General features: G+C 41.2%; 1 protein-coding gene across 4 annotated transcripts in view; it reads right to left on the bottom strand.

The window, feature by feature from the left end:
- Positions 1-249: 249 nt before the first annotated feature.
- The window catches only part of ODAD2 (outer dynein arm docking complex subunit 2), a 148704-nt gene continuing 131117 nt past the window's right edge, over positions 250-17836 (bottom strand). For 3 of the 4 annotated variants that reach the window (XM_038755483.1, XM_038755484.1, XM_038755485.1), the window contains one exon: positions 16024-16740. In XM_038755483.1, the coding sequence (XP_038611411.1) occupies positions 16620-16740 (121 nt within the window). In that variant the 3' untranslated portion in view covers positions 16024-16619. Of the gene's footprint in view, positions 322-10986; positions 11105-13115; positions 13226-16023; positions 16741-17836 lie in introns of those variants that run through there. The other variant, XR_005453642.1, reaches the window with a different exon arrangement.

Below are 17836 nucleotides of genomic sequence, written 5' to 3'. Positions count from 1 at the left end.
TCACACAGCTGACACTTGGCGGAGCCGGGATTTGAACCCATGACCTCTGACTCCAAAGCCTGTGCTCTTTCCACTGAGCCACGCTGCTTCTCTACTGGGTTGGGGGAAGGAGGGAGGAGAAAGGGAGGGAGGAGAAAGGGAGGGAGGGGAAACTTTGTTCCCCCCACTGATCCAGTCCAGGGAGCCACAGGCAACACTTACGTTTTTCCAACCTGCTTCGGAAGAGAGTGACTAATAATAATCGTACTTGCCTGAGTTGATAATGGGTCTTCCTTCCAAGAAGCTCAAACGGTTCCACATGTCATCACAGAGGCTGGGTCTCTAAGAGGTTGGGAGGAATGTGTATTATTATCATCCCAATTTAGCAGATGGAGAAGTTTTACTGCCTTCTGAAAAAACTTCCAATTTCATCTAGAGATATGTCTTTGTGGACTGGTTCAGTCACATATTTTGCTTTCACATTGAACAGATCATTCTATCTGATCCAGAGCAGCACTTCTACCGCTCTCCCTTATCACTGGAAAATGACTTGCCTCTACTTCAAATTTGTCTTGATCTTTTACAAAGTGCTTCCAGGAAGCCGATGTATCCATTGGTTTCAGGATTGCAAAATGCTGGCCGTATCTCTGGCTGCCATTAGATTGCGAGTTCTTCAAGGGCAAGGACCTCATCTGTTACTTCTAATGCGTGTTCCCAACTGCCTTGATCAGAGTGCAGTTCACAATATGTGCTCAGTAAATAGGGCTGCTGATGACGATTGAAGAGGACCCAAAAGGCCAGGGCCACGTTCGGTGATAAGGTGGCCTAATTTGCAATCCTCTTTAAGACAAACTTTCAGTTTCTATGGGCAGGAGTGCAGGAAGCATGGTGTGGGGCGGGGGGGAAAATCAGTGAACGTCAATGACCAGTTCTGCTAAGAGGCTGGGTTTACTGACAGATGTGATAACTAGCGTGATAGAAGCAGGGTAACATTGTACTTAGAGATGGTGGGAAAGAAAGTGAATCCCTGTTATGTGGCAATCTGGAAAGATAGTAACTAGCTCGTTGTGGTCAGGGAACATGTCTACCAACTCTGTTATATTTTACTCTCCCCAGCACTTAGTAGAGTGCTCTGCACAAAGGAAGCACTCAATAAATACAATTGATTGACTGATTGATTGATTGAACGATTCCAATGCTGCTGAGGAAACTTGAAGGGGCTGTAGCTACTAGAGAGATGTTTAAAGGAGAAAAGAGGGAGGAGGGGACTTGGCTTAATTTTAATAGGAACAAATCACTTCCCCAATAATAATAATAATTTTGGTATTTGTTAAGTGCTTATTACGTGCCAAGCAGTTCTAAGCACTGGGGGAGGTCAGGGTAATCAGGTTGTCCCACGTGGGGCTCACACTTTTAATCCCCATCTTAAAATGAGGTAACAGGCACAGAGAAGTTAACTGACTTGCCCAAGGTCACACAGCAGACAAGTGGTAGAGCTGGGATTAGAACCCATTTCCTCTGGCTCCCAAGCCCGTGCTCTTTCCACTAAGCCACACTGCTTCACGAAAAGACCCAATGGATCACACAATGATCTTGGAGAGACCATCTAAAGATTGCCAAGAAAACCTGCTTCCAGATAACATCGTTGGGGGAATCTCTTCTAAACAAGACTAAAAGTGGGAATGTTAAATTCCTGTGAGAGGACTCCCTCACTAAGCATTGTTCCAGTGATTAAGCTGCTGTTTGAGTTTTAGAAGCCTGAATATCTCAATTCCTTTTTAGATAAGTCCAAAATCAAATTGAGGACAATGTGCTTTGAATGAAAAATGCTTTTATCATACAGCGTCTATAAGTCAATTATCTGCATAATGCAGTGTTTGTTATGGGGGCTTCTGTATTTGTAAGGCCAGATAGTATTAAAATATTATTCGGTCGGGACCTTCACAAGCTCCAGTATTTCTTTTTATTAATCTTTGGGTGATAAATGCTCTGGTCCCAATTACTAAATGTCCCTACCCCAGTTCTCTTTATAATAGGGAAAAGAAGTTGGCATCTCCCTCTCCTGAAAACCCTCAAAACTGATTTTTCTCTTGTTCCTCTAACATCTGTGGCAAGCAGGTTTCACGTTTCAAAAATGTCAATCATTCTGTGTCCAAAATATTCTTTTTTTTTTAAACAAAATTAGAGCCGGATACTAAACTCTTCATCAAACCACGGGTAAATACACAACCCTCCCCCCACCCCCCATCCCCCCAGAAACCCATTATAAAGCAATATAGAAAAATCTTAGCTGTATGTAATACAGCTTCAACATAAACATTTCCTCCATGTTCGAAATATCAACTTTTGGGGTGCTAATTGATCCAACTGATTGCTGGTGGAAAAAGGGTAAGGCAATTCCGAAGCCACAAAATATTCTGACTCCTAGTAATCGGGGAAGACAGTGGTGCTAGCATGTAGGAGGAGCCTGGGCTGATGAGCCATCGGGGAAAAATCCATAACTCTGGTCCTTCTCTGAAACCCTTTAGAACACGTCTGGACCCCCCTAGGCATATCTGGCTCCCAAAGTGAGAAACTTGGATCTACTACTGTACAGATTTTCTTCGAGAGAACAGTTATTCAGTAAATAACCTCCACAAATACACCCAAGGCTGGTGCTAACGTTCCAGCGGTTCCAAGCCAGCAAGCATTTTGTGGGCCTAGTCTGGGTGGGGGAAAGGGGATGGGTATGGAGTCTGAAGGGCAGAACTACATGCTGTTCCAATAGTTCCCCTCCTTGAACTGTCTCCTCCTTGGATTAAGCCCGGGAGGCGTTGGTTCGACAGTCCAGTATTAGGTGGGATGGAATGAAAAGTTTCGCTGACGTCCAGATGTGATGCATCTATCCCCTTTGTCTAGATGGCTGGACATTAAAGGAAATTCAATTAGTACGACCCAACTGACTCTTCACGAAACTATGCTGACTGCTTCCCAAACTTGTGTTCTTCTAGGCAACCTGACTGGTCGGTGATTTCTTCTCTATGTTTCCAGGCATCAACGTTACACTTCCTGGTCTACGATTATCAACATCATCCTTTTGCCCCTTTTAAAGATGTCGTCGTGGCCCAGTTTAGTGCAGAGATATTTCCCAAAGTGTCCACTAAAGGACAGTCTGGTTTTTATTTATTTTTATGTGAGCCTGAAGATGTTATTGAGCAAATTCTGAGTCAGGCACAGCATAAAATCAGGAATGCTTTATTGAATTACAGACTTCACCCCAAGCCCTTGATACTAAAGTACTCATCTCCAAAATCAAATCTTAAACCTCACTGCTCTGTTCCTACCACCTTTCACCTGGCCTCTCCATCTCCTTTCGTCCTGGATATCCTTTCCCTAGGCAATACTGATATAAGCCTCCCCTTTCCAGTAGTAGACAGTGACCTGTATTTACCCTGCTCTCTAAACATTTTGATATAGTTCATGACCTAGGGCAGGCAACCAAGGCCCCTAGCCTCTTGAATGGGTGATAGCTTTCTCCACTGCAACCTCTATTACATGTTTTCCCTGTAACAAACATCCACACATGCAAATTGGTGGGTCTTTCCATTAATCCATCAATCAATCCTACTTATTGAGCACTTACAGTGGGCAGGACACTGTACTAATGAGCTTGAGAGAGTACCACATAATAATAATCACGATGGTATTTGTTAAGCGCTTACTATGTGCAAAGCACTGTTCTAAGCGCTTGGGGGAGGATACAAGGTGATTAGGTGGTCCCACGTGGGGCTCACAGCCTTCATCCCCATTTTCCAGATGAGGTAACTGAAGCACAGAGAAGTTAAGTGACTTGCCCGAAGTCACACAGCAGACAAGTGGCGGAGCGGGCATTCGAACCCATGACCTCAGACTCCCGAGTCCATACTCTTTCCACTGAGCCACGCTGCTTCTCTAAAAGGGTTGGTAGACGTGTTCCCTGCCCACAACGAGCTTAAACTAGTACCTTGGCTTCCTTCACCCCTGCCACCTCAGTGGTGGCAAGTGCTTAGTACAGTGCTCTGCACACAGTAAGCGCTCAATAAATACGATTGATGATGACGACGACAATGTAGGGGTGCAGTTCTGAGATCCTGAGGTGATAATAAAAGAACCCAGAGTCCACACTGAAGGGCACTATTTTTGGTCTTTTTTAATCTTCAGGGGCCTTTCCTGTTTTCTTTGAGTCCTCAAAAATAACACTAGCTGGGCTATAACGCTTTCCAATTCTTTACAAACCTGAGAACATAGGGCATCAGAATCTGGTGATTTGATTTCATTCAGTTTTTTTTTAAACAACTTTTCAACTACTTTCTTTACTGTTTAGTTTTTTTCCCACCTTTCATCACAGGTTGTCCTACTTCTGGCTTATCTGATCACAAATACAGTTTTTCATAAAGACCAGAGTGAGAAAAATCAATAATAATCTATCTTCACAGACATCTGTTATTAGCTTTTTCTTCTTAGCTACTGAGAATGAGTTATTTCCCCTGGTCTTCCTCTTTTACCCTAAACAAACTGAAAAGTATCTTCTAGCTGCTTTAAGTCTTTTGCAAGCAGCATATCTTTTCTCACTTTAGCTTTCCTGACTTTGTCCCTTCACTATCACGCTACTTTTTTACATTTTAAAAATCACTGATTTGCCCTAATTTCCACTTTTGGGTGGCTTTACCAATTGTTTCTGGTCTTTGTAAAGGTTTAGGTATAACCAATTTAGTACCTAGACTTGCTAATTTTCCCATGTCCAGGTACTGCAGAACTATTTACTCTTTAAATACATTTGGGTCCTTATGCCTAAATATAAAACAATTATAAATGGTAGCTGCTAAAATAATGTATTTTTTCAGCCAAAATCTTCAAGTATCCCAAAAAAGTATTCAGGGCTTCCTTTCAAAAGTACTCTGCAAACCAGTAGTACAGGCAAATAGGTGTAGTTTTGTACTAAATTTTACTTCCCAAATCCTTTAATTAGGACACTGAAAAATGGCAGTTTATGGAAAAGTTTTATTACAGCCAAATTTGTCAGATACCCTATAAAGGTAGACAGCTAAGACTTTCTTTTAAAAGAAACCCCCAAGATAGTTTCACAAGACTTATGCGGGGCAGTTTCTCCACAAAATTGGCCAAACTACTTTTTCTTAGTATTCTGGCTTGTAGACTAGCGGGAGCCAATTTACAGAGCATCCAGCTGCCTTGAAATTCCTTGTGCCAGACTGTTTTTCCATTAGATTTAGAAATACTCCAGCATGTGGCCTTTCACTGTAAAAATTTGTTTTCCTGATTTACTTGAATGCCATGTGTGTTGCCAACTTGTACTTCCCAAGCACTTAATACAGTGCTCTGCACACAGCAAGTGTTCAATAAATACGATTGAATGAATTGAATCATCCAGAAGTTGTTTCTGTCAAGATTTCATCAACTTTCATATCCTTGACAATAAGAATAAGATATGCAAGGGCATTTGCACTTTAACTGATTCCTCCACTTTTTAAACTGAGAAATGCCATTTTTTTAAGCTATCTGTGACCTGCTCTATTGCTTGCCCTGCAAGTATCTGCCTGAGGGCGTTTCTTATCAGGATGTGTTTGTGACCAGCTGTTTGAAGAAGGAAGTAAACATCATGGAAGTGTTTCTAAGGAGTAAGACTGCATGAAGTTCAGGTTTACTAATTTGTTGGAGACAAAACACTGGCCTTGATAGACCAGGGCTTAGAATCTGAAATTTAGACTATCCCCTATCTCTCCATCGATCTCATACCACTAACCCACTGCCCTGGATCACCTCCACAGGATGCTTCCTCTGCTCCTGTCCTTGAACTGTGGGGCACTGAAACCGAGATATCAGACTAACCTCATCCATCTCCAAGTGGTCCCTGGGCTAAAGCTCTGCCCTCTCTGCCCAACATTATTTATCTAACCTTATTGACTCCCATGCCCGTGGCCTTTGCTAATCGTTTCAGACATTAAACTCTCTCCTCACTCTTCCTGTTCCCCTGTCACCCCCACTGTCTCTTGCCCCAAATGATCTGGCCAGGTACTCTACTGAGAAAATTGAAACCATCAGGCATAATCTCCTTCAAATCTGCCTTACTCCTTCATCAAGATGTAACCCATCTCCATAAAACTGGCTACACGTTAGGAAAGTAGAAGTGAAGTTTGAATCACCTTAATTCTAAGAAATTCCTCTATCCCCACTTACTTTTCTCTGAATTTATTAATAATAGATGATAAATCTATAATCCTACAAGAGTCTCCCTGGGAAACTTCTGCGTAACTGTGACTCTAAAGTGAATTACCTAAGAGTTGAATATCTTTTGTTTTCCAGGAAAGCTGTTATTAAACAACTGCCCACTCTCAGATTCATGCACAGACTATGAATCAGTCTGGCTGTTGCAGCCTGCTCAGATATTTAGTTCCTATGATGTCCAATCTGATTCTTGCAATCACACTGGGATATCTAAATGCCTTGGAGCAATTATGTGGCATGTTCCTGAGAACCCAGATACGAACTTGAAGACACGGCACAGAATATCGACAATGAAGAGAGTTTCAGAGTGAGGGCGGGGGGGAGGGCAGGGTGGGCATAGTCCCATTATCTGTCTCAGTCTGACCTGGACAAGAGCAGGGAGTGGGAAGGGCAGTTTAGTGGAATAGTGCTTAGCGCTTAGAACAGTGCTTTGCACATAGTAAGCGCTTGACAAATACCATTATTATTATTATTATTGTTATTATTAGTGGAGGGAGATGCCAACCAGCAGCAGAGTCAGCCGTACTACCAGTGGCAGAGGATGTAGTCAGAATTTCCTTGCTCACTGCCTTCCCCACTGCTGCCACAGAGAAGGCTAGCGGGGTTGCTATGATGCACAGGAGCTCTAGTCTGGCAGATGGGAAGGGTTAGAAACAGCCAGAAGTTGGGAGAAGAGGAAGAAGGGGGAAGAGGAAGGGGCTCAGGATTATTATTGTGCCAAAGTCAAAGAACAGGCAGCCCTACCCCTGCTGTTTTTTTATGGTATTTATTAATTGCCTACTATGTTCCAGGCACTGTACTAAGAGCAGGGGTAGATATAAACTAATCCGGTTGGACACAGCCCATGTCCTACATGGGGCTCACAGTCTTAATCCCCATTTTACAGATGACGTAACTGAGGCTTAGAGAAGTGAAGTGACTTGCCCAAGGTTACAAAGGAGACAAGTGATGGAGCCAGAATTAGAACCCAAGTCCTTCTGACTTCCATGTCCGTGCTCTAATAATAATAATAATAATAATAATGGCATTTGTTAAGCGCTTACTATGTGCAAAGCACTGTTCTAAGCGCTGGAGGGGGATACAAGGTGACCAGGTTGTCCCACGCGGGGCTCACAGTCTTAATCCCCATTTTACAGATGAGGTCACTGAGGCTCAGAGAAGTTAAATGACTTGCCCAAGGTCACACAGCAGACATGTGGCGGAGCCGGGATTCGAACCCACGACCTCTGACTCCAAAGCCCGGGCTCTACCCACTAGGCCACGCTGCTTCTCCAGCACTACACTTCCAGGCAAAGATTAGGCCCAACCCACCAGGTCAAAGCAGCTCAAGTTTGCAACTAAGAACCCTGAGCAGGGAAACAATGAAAAATTCCCAAAATATTGCTGTTACAGAACCACAGTGGATCTCATCGGAAGCCTCTGGGGGAGAAACCAAACTACACATTCCCAAACCTCACAAGTGGAGGAGAAAGAGCTTTTCTCTCTTCCTTTTCAAAGCACAATTTGTTGTTTTTAGTCATAATCTCCACCTTTTAGGAGAATATTCCAAATAGCAAAGGCCTCTGAGATTGAAATGTGTTAGTAAGGCTTCTGTTTTAAATCAGGCCCCGGAGCTGTTTATTGCTTCAAGTAATATACAGCAATTGCAATGAACACTGAATTATTTACACCTTCAATAAAGGTTTAGAAAATACCATTGGAAATGAAAAACTGCCCTCATTAAGCAAGCTACTCTTGCGTTCTTGGGATGCTCTGGGCCCTCTCTGGGGATCAAGGTGAGAGCAGTGGGCCTTGAGGGCTCTGCCACATTGGAAGAGTCATCAGGGAATGGAAGACTAGACAGAGTTCATGGCGATCACAGTTACAGCTTATATAGCAGATAAGCATAGGCGGTGAATTCAATCAGTGGGTGCAAATGGATTGATAAGAGTAATGTAGAGCCAACTGCCTGTTATCTGATCTTGGGCAGTCACTTCTCTGTGCCTCAGTTAAGCTACCAGATAAGCTACCTGTTCTCTTTCCCCCTTAAAATGTGAGCCTCCTGTGGGATGGGGACTATGTTTGATCTGCTTATACTGTGTCTGTCTTAGTGCTGAGTTCAGTGTTTGGCACATAGTAAACCCGTAAACCGTATTATTAGTAGTAGTAGTAGTAGTAGGTGCAATAATAATAATACTAAAAAAGGTTGCATTTTGTAATGTCACATATGCTATCTTCTACCTCTTTCGTTGCAAATTTCTTGAAGACAAAAAAGAGTTATAGCAATTTTTGACTGCCCATGCCCAGGGAAACATGATCTGTCTTCTGCTGCCTCCCAGCCATCCACAGGTATGTCACATGCTTAATTTCCTGCTCAATGATGATGATGATAATGATGAAGACCCCAGCCCAGAAGGATGTTCTGTTTCATCCTGTTTCAGGAGTGTGAACCGGTGTCAGGGAATTGATTGTAGTGACGGTGACGTGTACAGCCTCCTTCACATCTCACCCCCGTTAGCCATGCTGGGGCATGGAATATGTTGCCAATTTGCACTTCTCAAGCGCTTAGTACAGTGCTCTGCACACAGTAAGCGCTCAATAAATACGATTGATGATGATGATGATGAATGCAATGAGCAAGTTGGGTTCGTTGATCCAGATGGTCTCCCAGTCCTGAGGGGAGATCAACACTCCCTCCGAAAAACACTGAAAGGACTGAAAAGGAGGACTGTGGTTCCCCACCTCCACCCTAGGAAAACCGTGCTTTCTGGGAGAACACACCTCAGAGTCATTCAGGATTAGCACTGCAGTCTGGACTAACGGAACAAAGGATCCCCAAGCAGCCCCGGGGGCCTGTAATACTTTTAAAGTGATTGAAACCCTTAGACCTTCCTTTCCTGGCAGAGGACTGAATAGTCAGATGAAAAAAAAAAAAAAAGGGGAAAGATTTGCACCCAAAATACAATTGACTACAGTCTTTGTAGCATGAGATCAAACAGATGAATTACACTGGAGCCCATGTAAATTTGGATAAAACATCCACCTTGCCAACAGAAACAGCAGGAATTCAAGAGATCTGGCAAGAGAAAGAAAGCACTAAAACAAAATGGCTGATTATCTGGCACAGCTCAAAGAAATAACAGAGGAATGGTCACATAAATTGAAGCAAACTTGTCTATAAAACATACGCATAGAATAAGGGAAACCCCTTAGCCAAGATGTCCTTAACAAAATAAAGCATACCGTACTCCGAGAAACCACGATGTGTTGTATATTTATGGCCTTTTAGAAAGCAAATTGCAATCTATTTATGCAGCATAACGCATAAGACTGATTCATTTCCAGGAGCTATTACCAAGGCAGAATCTCACTGGTCATCATCTCTAGTACCATTTCTTTCAGAGATGCAGTTTAACTATTGGTAGGCATTAGGAAAGAGGGGGTTGGGAAAGGTGCCTGGTGGGAGATGGAGCTCATTTTATATGCTTCTTGTGCCATTTTTTTTAAACTATTAGAGCCCTAGAAATTGCACTTGGTCTTCTTTTGCTTTAAATGGGACAATGATAATTATGCAGTCCTCGACCTTAGTGTCTTCCCTAGGAGCTAATGAAAATCTTGACTGTGCAGAGCCTCAAGTCCAACCAAGGTTTGTTGGTAAACTGTGAGGGAAATATGACTGAAATGTCCCCTTATTCCATCAATTGTATTTATTGAGTGCTTACTGTGGGCAGAGCACTGTACTAAGCACTTGGGAGAAGTAATGTTGCTCAGCTGAAGAAGCAAGCTCTAGACTGTGAGTCCATTTCTAGACTGTGAGCCCACTGTTGGGTATGGACCATCTCTATATGTTGCCGATTTGTACTTCCCAAGCGCTTAGTACAGTGCTCTGCACCAAGTGAGCTCTCAATAAATACGATTGAATGAATGAATGAAAAACAAGAGGTGAAGGAGCTAGTTTGTTCTTTTCTCAAGAGATACTTATCTGGTCTGTTTAGAACAAAACACACTTATTTGGGAAAAAAAAACCCAACTTGAACTTTGCTAATATCAGTGTTCCCCAAAATCTCGGGTTAAAATCTACTACTCTACATGCTCTCTTTTTGTAAATTTGTTTATATTGAGATGATCCTCTTTGTTCTCTGTGTTAGTACCAGCATTTTATACCAGTAATATGATACTGTACAATGCTAAGTTCTTGTGGTTATACGCTCTTATGCATGCAAACGTGAAAATAAATAGAAAAAACACCTAAGTCTTACTGATGAACTTTGATTTTGCACATCAAGAGATAAGTCCATTAAGCAGAAAAGGATGTCTATTATCAAGCAATTAATCATGATGACACAGGCAAAGGAAAAGATTTTTTTGTGTGCTGATAGGTGTAGCGAATGAAAGCTTCACTGTTCCTTTAAGATTCATTAAAGGAATATCAAAGGGGGAAAGACTGCATCTGTTACACCACCTCCTATCAACAAGGCATCCAAAATAATATGGACATTTCAAAACTATTTATCATACTTCCAAAAAACAAAGAGCAAATGTCTCCAAAGGTAGAATACACAATAAGCATTTGGTAGGATTGATGTAAAAAGAGGTGGGAAAATAATACTAAATGGCAGGTTTAAAATGAAAACTTGAAAGGAAAATGGAATTAGTAGGGGGAGATGCAGCAACAAATTATGACAAATACACAAAAGGAAAGGTCAGAAAGAAAGATAGGCTGGTTTTCCTAGGAAAACATAAATCCAAACATTTGCCCACTCTTACCTTTTGAAATCTGGGTGAAGAAGATTCTCCTATCAGTTTCATTTGACTTAACATGGATTCATCATCAACCTCATTGTTTGAGTGCCTGTGGCATTCTAAACTTGCATCTGACAAAAATCTGTAGACAGAAGAAAAACTGGAAGGTCAAAAATGGTTTTACTATTTTAATCAGAATTCAGTGAAATGTGAAAAAAATATATATATATATGATATATCAAGCCCATTTCCCTGTACCTAACTACTTCCAGTCAAATCTCATTATTATTGCTAAGATCTTGAAAGGAAAAGAGATGCTACACTTTCCCCTGGTAGTCAAATGAAGGAATAATTTGGGGACAGAGGGCTTTCAGGAGATGGGGCTTCCAGGGACACGGCGAGAAAAAGACTGGAAAGAGAAAGGTGGCAAGAGTCAGAGATTCAGCCAGAGAGGCAAGCACAGAACCCAGAAAGGTTGATCTTTCCTCTACCTCCCTTCTTTCCCCCCATCCCCACATGACCCCACCCAGGTAGCGTGGCCCTGATGTCTCCCATAAGAGAGGGACCCCAGAGCCTCAAGCTTCATTCCTGCCCAGGATCCCGTGAATGGGTTGTTCCACTTCTAAATCACAATTCTCTGCTTTGCAAATAGTAACTGCTTAACAAATGCCATCATTATTATTATTATTATTACTGTAATAGAACAACTAATCAAGTGCCTTGCAATTTCACATCTAGCCCGATAATAGAGTTGCTTATTATCCTGGGAGGGACACGAATTTATACATGAACTCATGAGAAGCAGTGTGGCTTAGTGGAAAAAGCGTGGGCTTGGGAATCAGAGGACATGGGTTATAATCCTGCCTTTGCCACTTGTCTGTTGTGTGTCCTTGGGTAAGTCACTTAACTTCTCTGTTAACTTCTCAGTTACCTCATCTGTAAAATGGGGATTAAAAGTGTGAGCCCCATGTCGGACAACCTGATCACCCTGTCTCTACCCCAGCGCTTAGAAGAGTGCTTGGCACATAGTAAGTCCTTAAATACCATTATTATTTATTATTACTTCCTAGCTTCAGTTACAGTTTCAATTCTCAGTTCAATGTTGATGCCTTGGAAATTTAAGCTACACCACTGCCATCTGACAGGAACCAGGCTTTTACCCCACTTCGCTTTAAAGACACATCTTTCACCTATTCCAGTGAATTTATGGGATGTAATAGAGTTTTACAAATAAGGTTTACTTTTAAGTTCTCATTACCCTGAGTCTACCCGAACTATGCTGGCTGTACAGAGGTCTCTACCCTGCAACAGACCAGCTGTAGTGATGAGTTTCACAAGAGGAAACTTCACAGACTAAACAGGCGGGCAGCTCAGGGCTAGTCCACGATGTCTTCAAAATTGCTAGAGCAGCAGAGCATATCGCAGCATAAAGGTTGGTGAAGGCTGAGAGCTCCTTTAGAGAATTCTTCCTCAAACTTCCACTGAGCTGAACAGCAGCAGTGGAAGCTATTCACAACTCAGAGAGCTCAAATTCACATATCTCTGAATATCCTAAGGAACAACAAAATAGAGTTCCTTACAACCAAAGCCCTTACTTTTAAAATAATTCTGAGGAATGAATTCTAAGGGCCTTCTTTCCCAAATGCTTTAAAAAAAACTAAAAAAAAAACTATTAAAAATCAAGGGAAAAAGTAATTGAAAAAATATGAGCGCTCTAACCATGTGATGGTGAAGTAATATTGTACAGTTGTTCCCTGTACATCACATGGACAGGTAATGTACTTACCGGTTCTTTCACTTGCTTGGAAATTTCAGCTAATTAGATCACAGTTTTCTGTTACATTATTTCAAAAAAAAAGGTAGAAACTGAGCTGAAAAACTGCCACAAACTCGAGTTGCTTTCACAAGAACTTAAGGTACAAACCATTTTAACCCAACACATTAAATACATCCAGTTTTCCTATAACGTGGCGGGTTCGTTCATTCATTCATCCAACAGTATTTATTGAGCACTTACTGTGTGCAGAGCACTATACTAAGCACTTGGAAAATACAATTCAGCAACAAATAGAGACAATCGCTACCCAACATCGGGCTCACAGTCTAGAGTTACATTCATACAGGCTTAGGGAAATCCACATTATAATACTTACAGTGTTTGAGGCTGGGTCCCCGCACCTAATCACGCAGACTGTTTCTTCTAACACAGTTCCGTGCTGTAGCCAAACAGGTCTGCATTGTCGGAAGAATGCTCCCTATTTCCCTAATAGTGTTGAAGTCAAAACACATAATGAGACCACGTGCTATAGTAAAACAAAGAATACTATGAATTTCTATCTAAAGTATTCATTGTTTCCCTCCAGTTGGGTAGAGGAAAACAGGATTAATTGAATTACATTACTTTTAATTCAATTTTTCCTGAATTTCATTGAAAATGATGGGAATTTGTTGAAGATATTAGTGGATGGACTAGCTTCCTCCTAAAAAGAACAATGTTTTTATGGAATAATTTCCTCCAATTGACTAAATTGAGATGATTTTAAAACCCAAAGGCAACTTGAAAGGCAATATAATTACCTTTTTTGCCAAAGGTATGTGCTTTTTTGAATAATGATATAAACATATATGTGGCTGCCCTTCATTTTCCAAGACGACACTGATGGAGAGATCTTATCCATGTTTCAATGTGACTTGACTTACCCTCCTGTATAATAATAATAATGATAATAATAACAATATTTGTTAAAAGCTTACTATATGGCAAGCCTGGTACTAAGTGCTAAGGTAGATACAAGATTATCAGGGTCCTACAAGGGGCTCACAGTCTAGGAGAGAGAACTGGTATTAAAATCTCCATTATGCAGATGAGGTAACTGAGGTACAGAGAAGTTAAATGACTTGCCCAAGGTCACACAGCAGTAAGTGGCAGAGTTGGGATTAAAACTCAGGTCCTCTGATTCCAAGGCTCTTTCCATCTAGGCCACACTGCTTCCCACAATATGAAGGGGATCCCTTGCTGGTACAATAACAGCTGTGCCTTATAAGATCTGTCTGTTTTCAAGCTTGACTTTTAGTTTCTGATTTTTATATGCACAACCCTTCTTCTGATTGCTGTCTGTTAGGGTGATTGGTCTATTACAGGTTTTTTTTTTAGCAGTCCACTTAAAGTTACATTGTTTGTGACTGCATTTTACTGTTTGAATTGTTTACTAAGCCTTCCCAGCTTGCATATACTCTTTCAGTTCACGCTACATTAGTTGTTAGGGTATCCTGCTGTCATCCATTTTCCTTAAATGTACTGCCCAGTGAAGTTTTCTGGCTATGACCACTGCTTCCATGCTGGTAAACAGACTGCCTTCCAAGATTTCATTGTTGGTAATCTTGTTCTCTCAAATGGTGCTCATTGTAGTTCACAGGTGATGCTGGAGAAACTGGTTAACATGCTGGATGTCTCTCCTGGAGCGGGGCCAGGTCTCAAACCTATTCCCTGCCACAATGCTAGAGGATGCAACAAGGGATTGGAAAACTAGAGTCAGAATTTGCTTCCATCCACCACAAAATTCTTCCCTCATCAGGCTACAACATCAAAAAAGCCTTTGAGACTAGTTCAAGGAATGACTACATTCTTGTGAGGCACATAAGCAGACATGAAAATGATAATGAATAACTTTGCAGATTTGACAAAGTGCTACAGACTGAAAATAAGTCAGAAGAAATCCAAAAATATGTGCCAGCTTATACCTGGAAAACGTTATGCAAAACTAAACATTTCAATTAATGAACAGAACTAATGTTATCAAGGCACGATACTAACCAATACCGTACAAAGTAGAAAACACAATAGGATATCAGAATGACTGTCAGCAGATTGGCAGAGTGTGGTGACAATGGGGCATTCACTCCATAAGAGTTGGCGGTCTACAATATAAACGACATACCACTTTTCTGCTTGTGTCAGTTATGCACATACTTCTGGAGGAATGCACTGTGAGAAAACAGATAATGAAACAAAGCTTGTAGTTGTGAAGAGTCTTACAAATATGCAACTGCTGAAAATTAAAGTGAGAACACTGCAGATGCATTTTTGAAAATAAACGGTAGTTAATACCATTTCTTTATTCAGCAGTGTATTACTCCAGCTCTGTAACCATTCTTAAAAATGCACGCTAACTTGCCTTACAGAGGGATTGTGCATATTAAGAACTGCTGGCAGAGATTTTGAAAGTCTCTGTAGTTTCCTATCACTTCAGTATATGCTTCATTATTTAGTCTTATTATCGTATTAGAGAAAAGGGCTCCCTAATCAGTAAAAGGCCAGCAGCACTGTGAGATGGAGGAGAACCGTGTGTTGGATGGAAGGTGACCGTGTTATCTGAGGAACTGCTAAGGGAGAAGCTGTGGGGAAACTGCTGGGGAAGAAGAGGGAAGACTTGGCTGTGCGGAGATGGAGGAAAGCCACTCTTTTCCTAAACTCCTGCTGGCGTCAAGACTGGGTGATGACTGGTCAGAAACTTCTATGCATAACCCACAATTTCTGATAATCGAACAACATCTATCCCAGGATCATAGAATTTCCCATTTACAATCTATTTCTCCCCCCAAATTTATATACTTGATTTGCATTTCCATTACAGTAGTCCATTATCTGCCCCAAATGACAAACATTAACTGGAATTAATTAATAACAGCCTACCCTTCAAAGTTACGAGACTTGTCTACCCTTATAATTCAAATGAATGAATTTACATTCACTGGCACATAGCACTTTTTTCAGATCAGTATTTGCTATTGGGCAATGTCAGCTCCTAAACACTTAGTACTCTGGAGTTTACATATGTAGTTCCTGCAGTGGGTTTTAACATTTCTATGTGTTTGCAGATTACTATTCAAGAAAGTACAGTATGTGCTGAAAACTGTTTCAGTAATTGCTTTAGGGACAGTAACACACTATCATTATTTCAACAAAATTAATTCTGTTCTTGTTGAAGGGATTAGTGAATCCCTTAAGGGAAAATTTATAAAAGGAAACTTATGTTTCTAAAGTCCAAACATAAACATGCTTATTTTTTCATGTTTCAGATCACCTGATTCGGTTACAAAAATACAAGGATATCTTGTAGGCTGCTGGACCTATTTAGGAGACATCTGGGGTGACCTTGAAATGATCTTTACTTCTCCAGCTGCTTACTCCAGTCTTACAAAAGCAGATGTGAAATCAATGCATCTATACATTCAACCCTCTCTTGTGCAGTGCAAGTGATCAAATGAGCAAAGCCATAATGACAGGATGATTAGACAGGTTTAGCAGAAGGGAGATTGCCCGAGACATTCTCAATTGCTGGCAACTATGCATTATGAAGGTAACGTTGTCATTACAATCACGGCTATGCTGACATGCAGACTGAAAACAAATAACTTCGCCTTAAGTTCCTGGACAATCAGTTTCATAGATTTTAATTGATGTTCATTTTAACACAGAGCATTAAACAAATCAACTGAATAACTAAATTTTTGGAATAAAAAACCTTCACATTTTTAATTCACATGTCTGCATTTAGACGGATGCCTAAATTTGCTAATAAATGCTTTCTAAGTGTGAATTTATGCTGCCTGTCCATGAAGTGACAGTTTGATTTTGGGTAGCCATTCAAAACCATTCAGACTTCAACCATATTTTGCCTTCTCGGTAGCAAGAGCCAGTCTGCGGATGTTTGATATGCAACCAGCTGCTGCTTCCTGGAGGGCTTCATCTGGAGAGCCAACCATATCCAGTAATAGCTATAACAAAAAAAAAAAAAAAAAAAAAAAGAAAAAGAGGAAGAAAGATGGGCTGAAGAGAAATTAACTGAGTAAATCTACATGCTGGACCCAATTTAAGTTCTTAAATTTCGGGCTGGATAATTCACAGCTTGGGAGTTACCCAGTTTCCTCATGTTTCTTGCTCCCTTCTTCTTTTTATTTCTTTACAGTGCCAGCCTCTATCAGGGTTTAGGGAAAACAAATGCATCAACTTTGCTGTTTGCTAGCAGCTCTGGGGAAAGGAGTGATAGGGAAAGGGGCGGAAGCTAATTGCTAACTTCTGATTTGATTTCACTTATACTAGTCTAAGAAGGTAATCTAATAGAAAGATGACTATTAGACATCCAATTAGAGGGTAAGGTCCCTGTAAAATGGGCACTCAATAAATGTTATTACTACTTCTAGTTGACTTTACCCACTTGGTTTAATTTGGTTGCTTCTCCTCAGTTGGCATAAGGAAGCATTATTTTCAAAAACACTTACTGAATATGGTCATTCACACCCTGTTGAGATCCCAGTTCACATACAGCCCCAACATCCTGATTGACAAGGGCCTGTTTACCTTCTCTTCCTAACCCCAGAAGATTCACTATGAGGAGAGTGGGGACATTTTAAACAGGGAATGCCATCACTAAAGTTCTATGAAAATGGGGAAGCGTGTCATGACCGTGGCTGAGGTAGTGGCAGCAGGACCCATTCAAATAGTGCTAACATGTCATTTTTCTGCCCAGACCCCAGGCAGGAGTCAGTGCTCATTATCTGAATAGTTCATGCTGTCACTTCTCCCTCAGCTGCTAGCTGTTATACAGAGTGGTTAGTAACACCTGGTCACAAAAGGAAGACAAAGATCTCCCTCTCACCCACTACTTCTCATCACTGCTCCACCCAAATAACTCAACGAGAGCCCTGCCTTCACCAGAACATAGTGCATTTGCTCTAAAGCTTGTCAGAACCGTGACTCTGGAAAAATGAATTCCAGAAGACAGGAACCTTTACCTGAAAATAAAATGACACAGGCTTCCTAGGTACTATGAAGCTGACTGAACGACTCAGATGGAATTCTGTGAGGAAGAAT

This window comes from Tachyglossus aculeatus, chromosome 13, assembly GCF_015852505.1.
Source record: "Tachyglossus aculeatus isolate mTacAcu1 chromosome 13, mTacAcu1.pri, whole genome shotgun sequence".
Taxonomy (NCBI): domain Eukaryota; kingdom Metazoa; phylum Chordata; class Mammalia; order Monotremata; family Tachyglossidae; genus Tachyglossus; species Tachyglossus aculeatus.
This window is presented reverse-complemented; position numbering and strand designations above follow the sequence as displayed.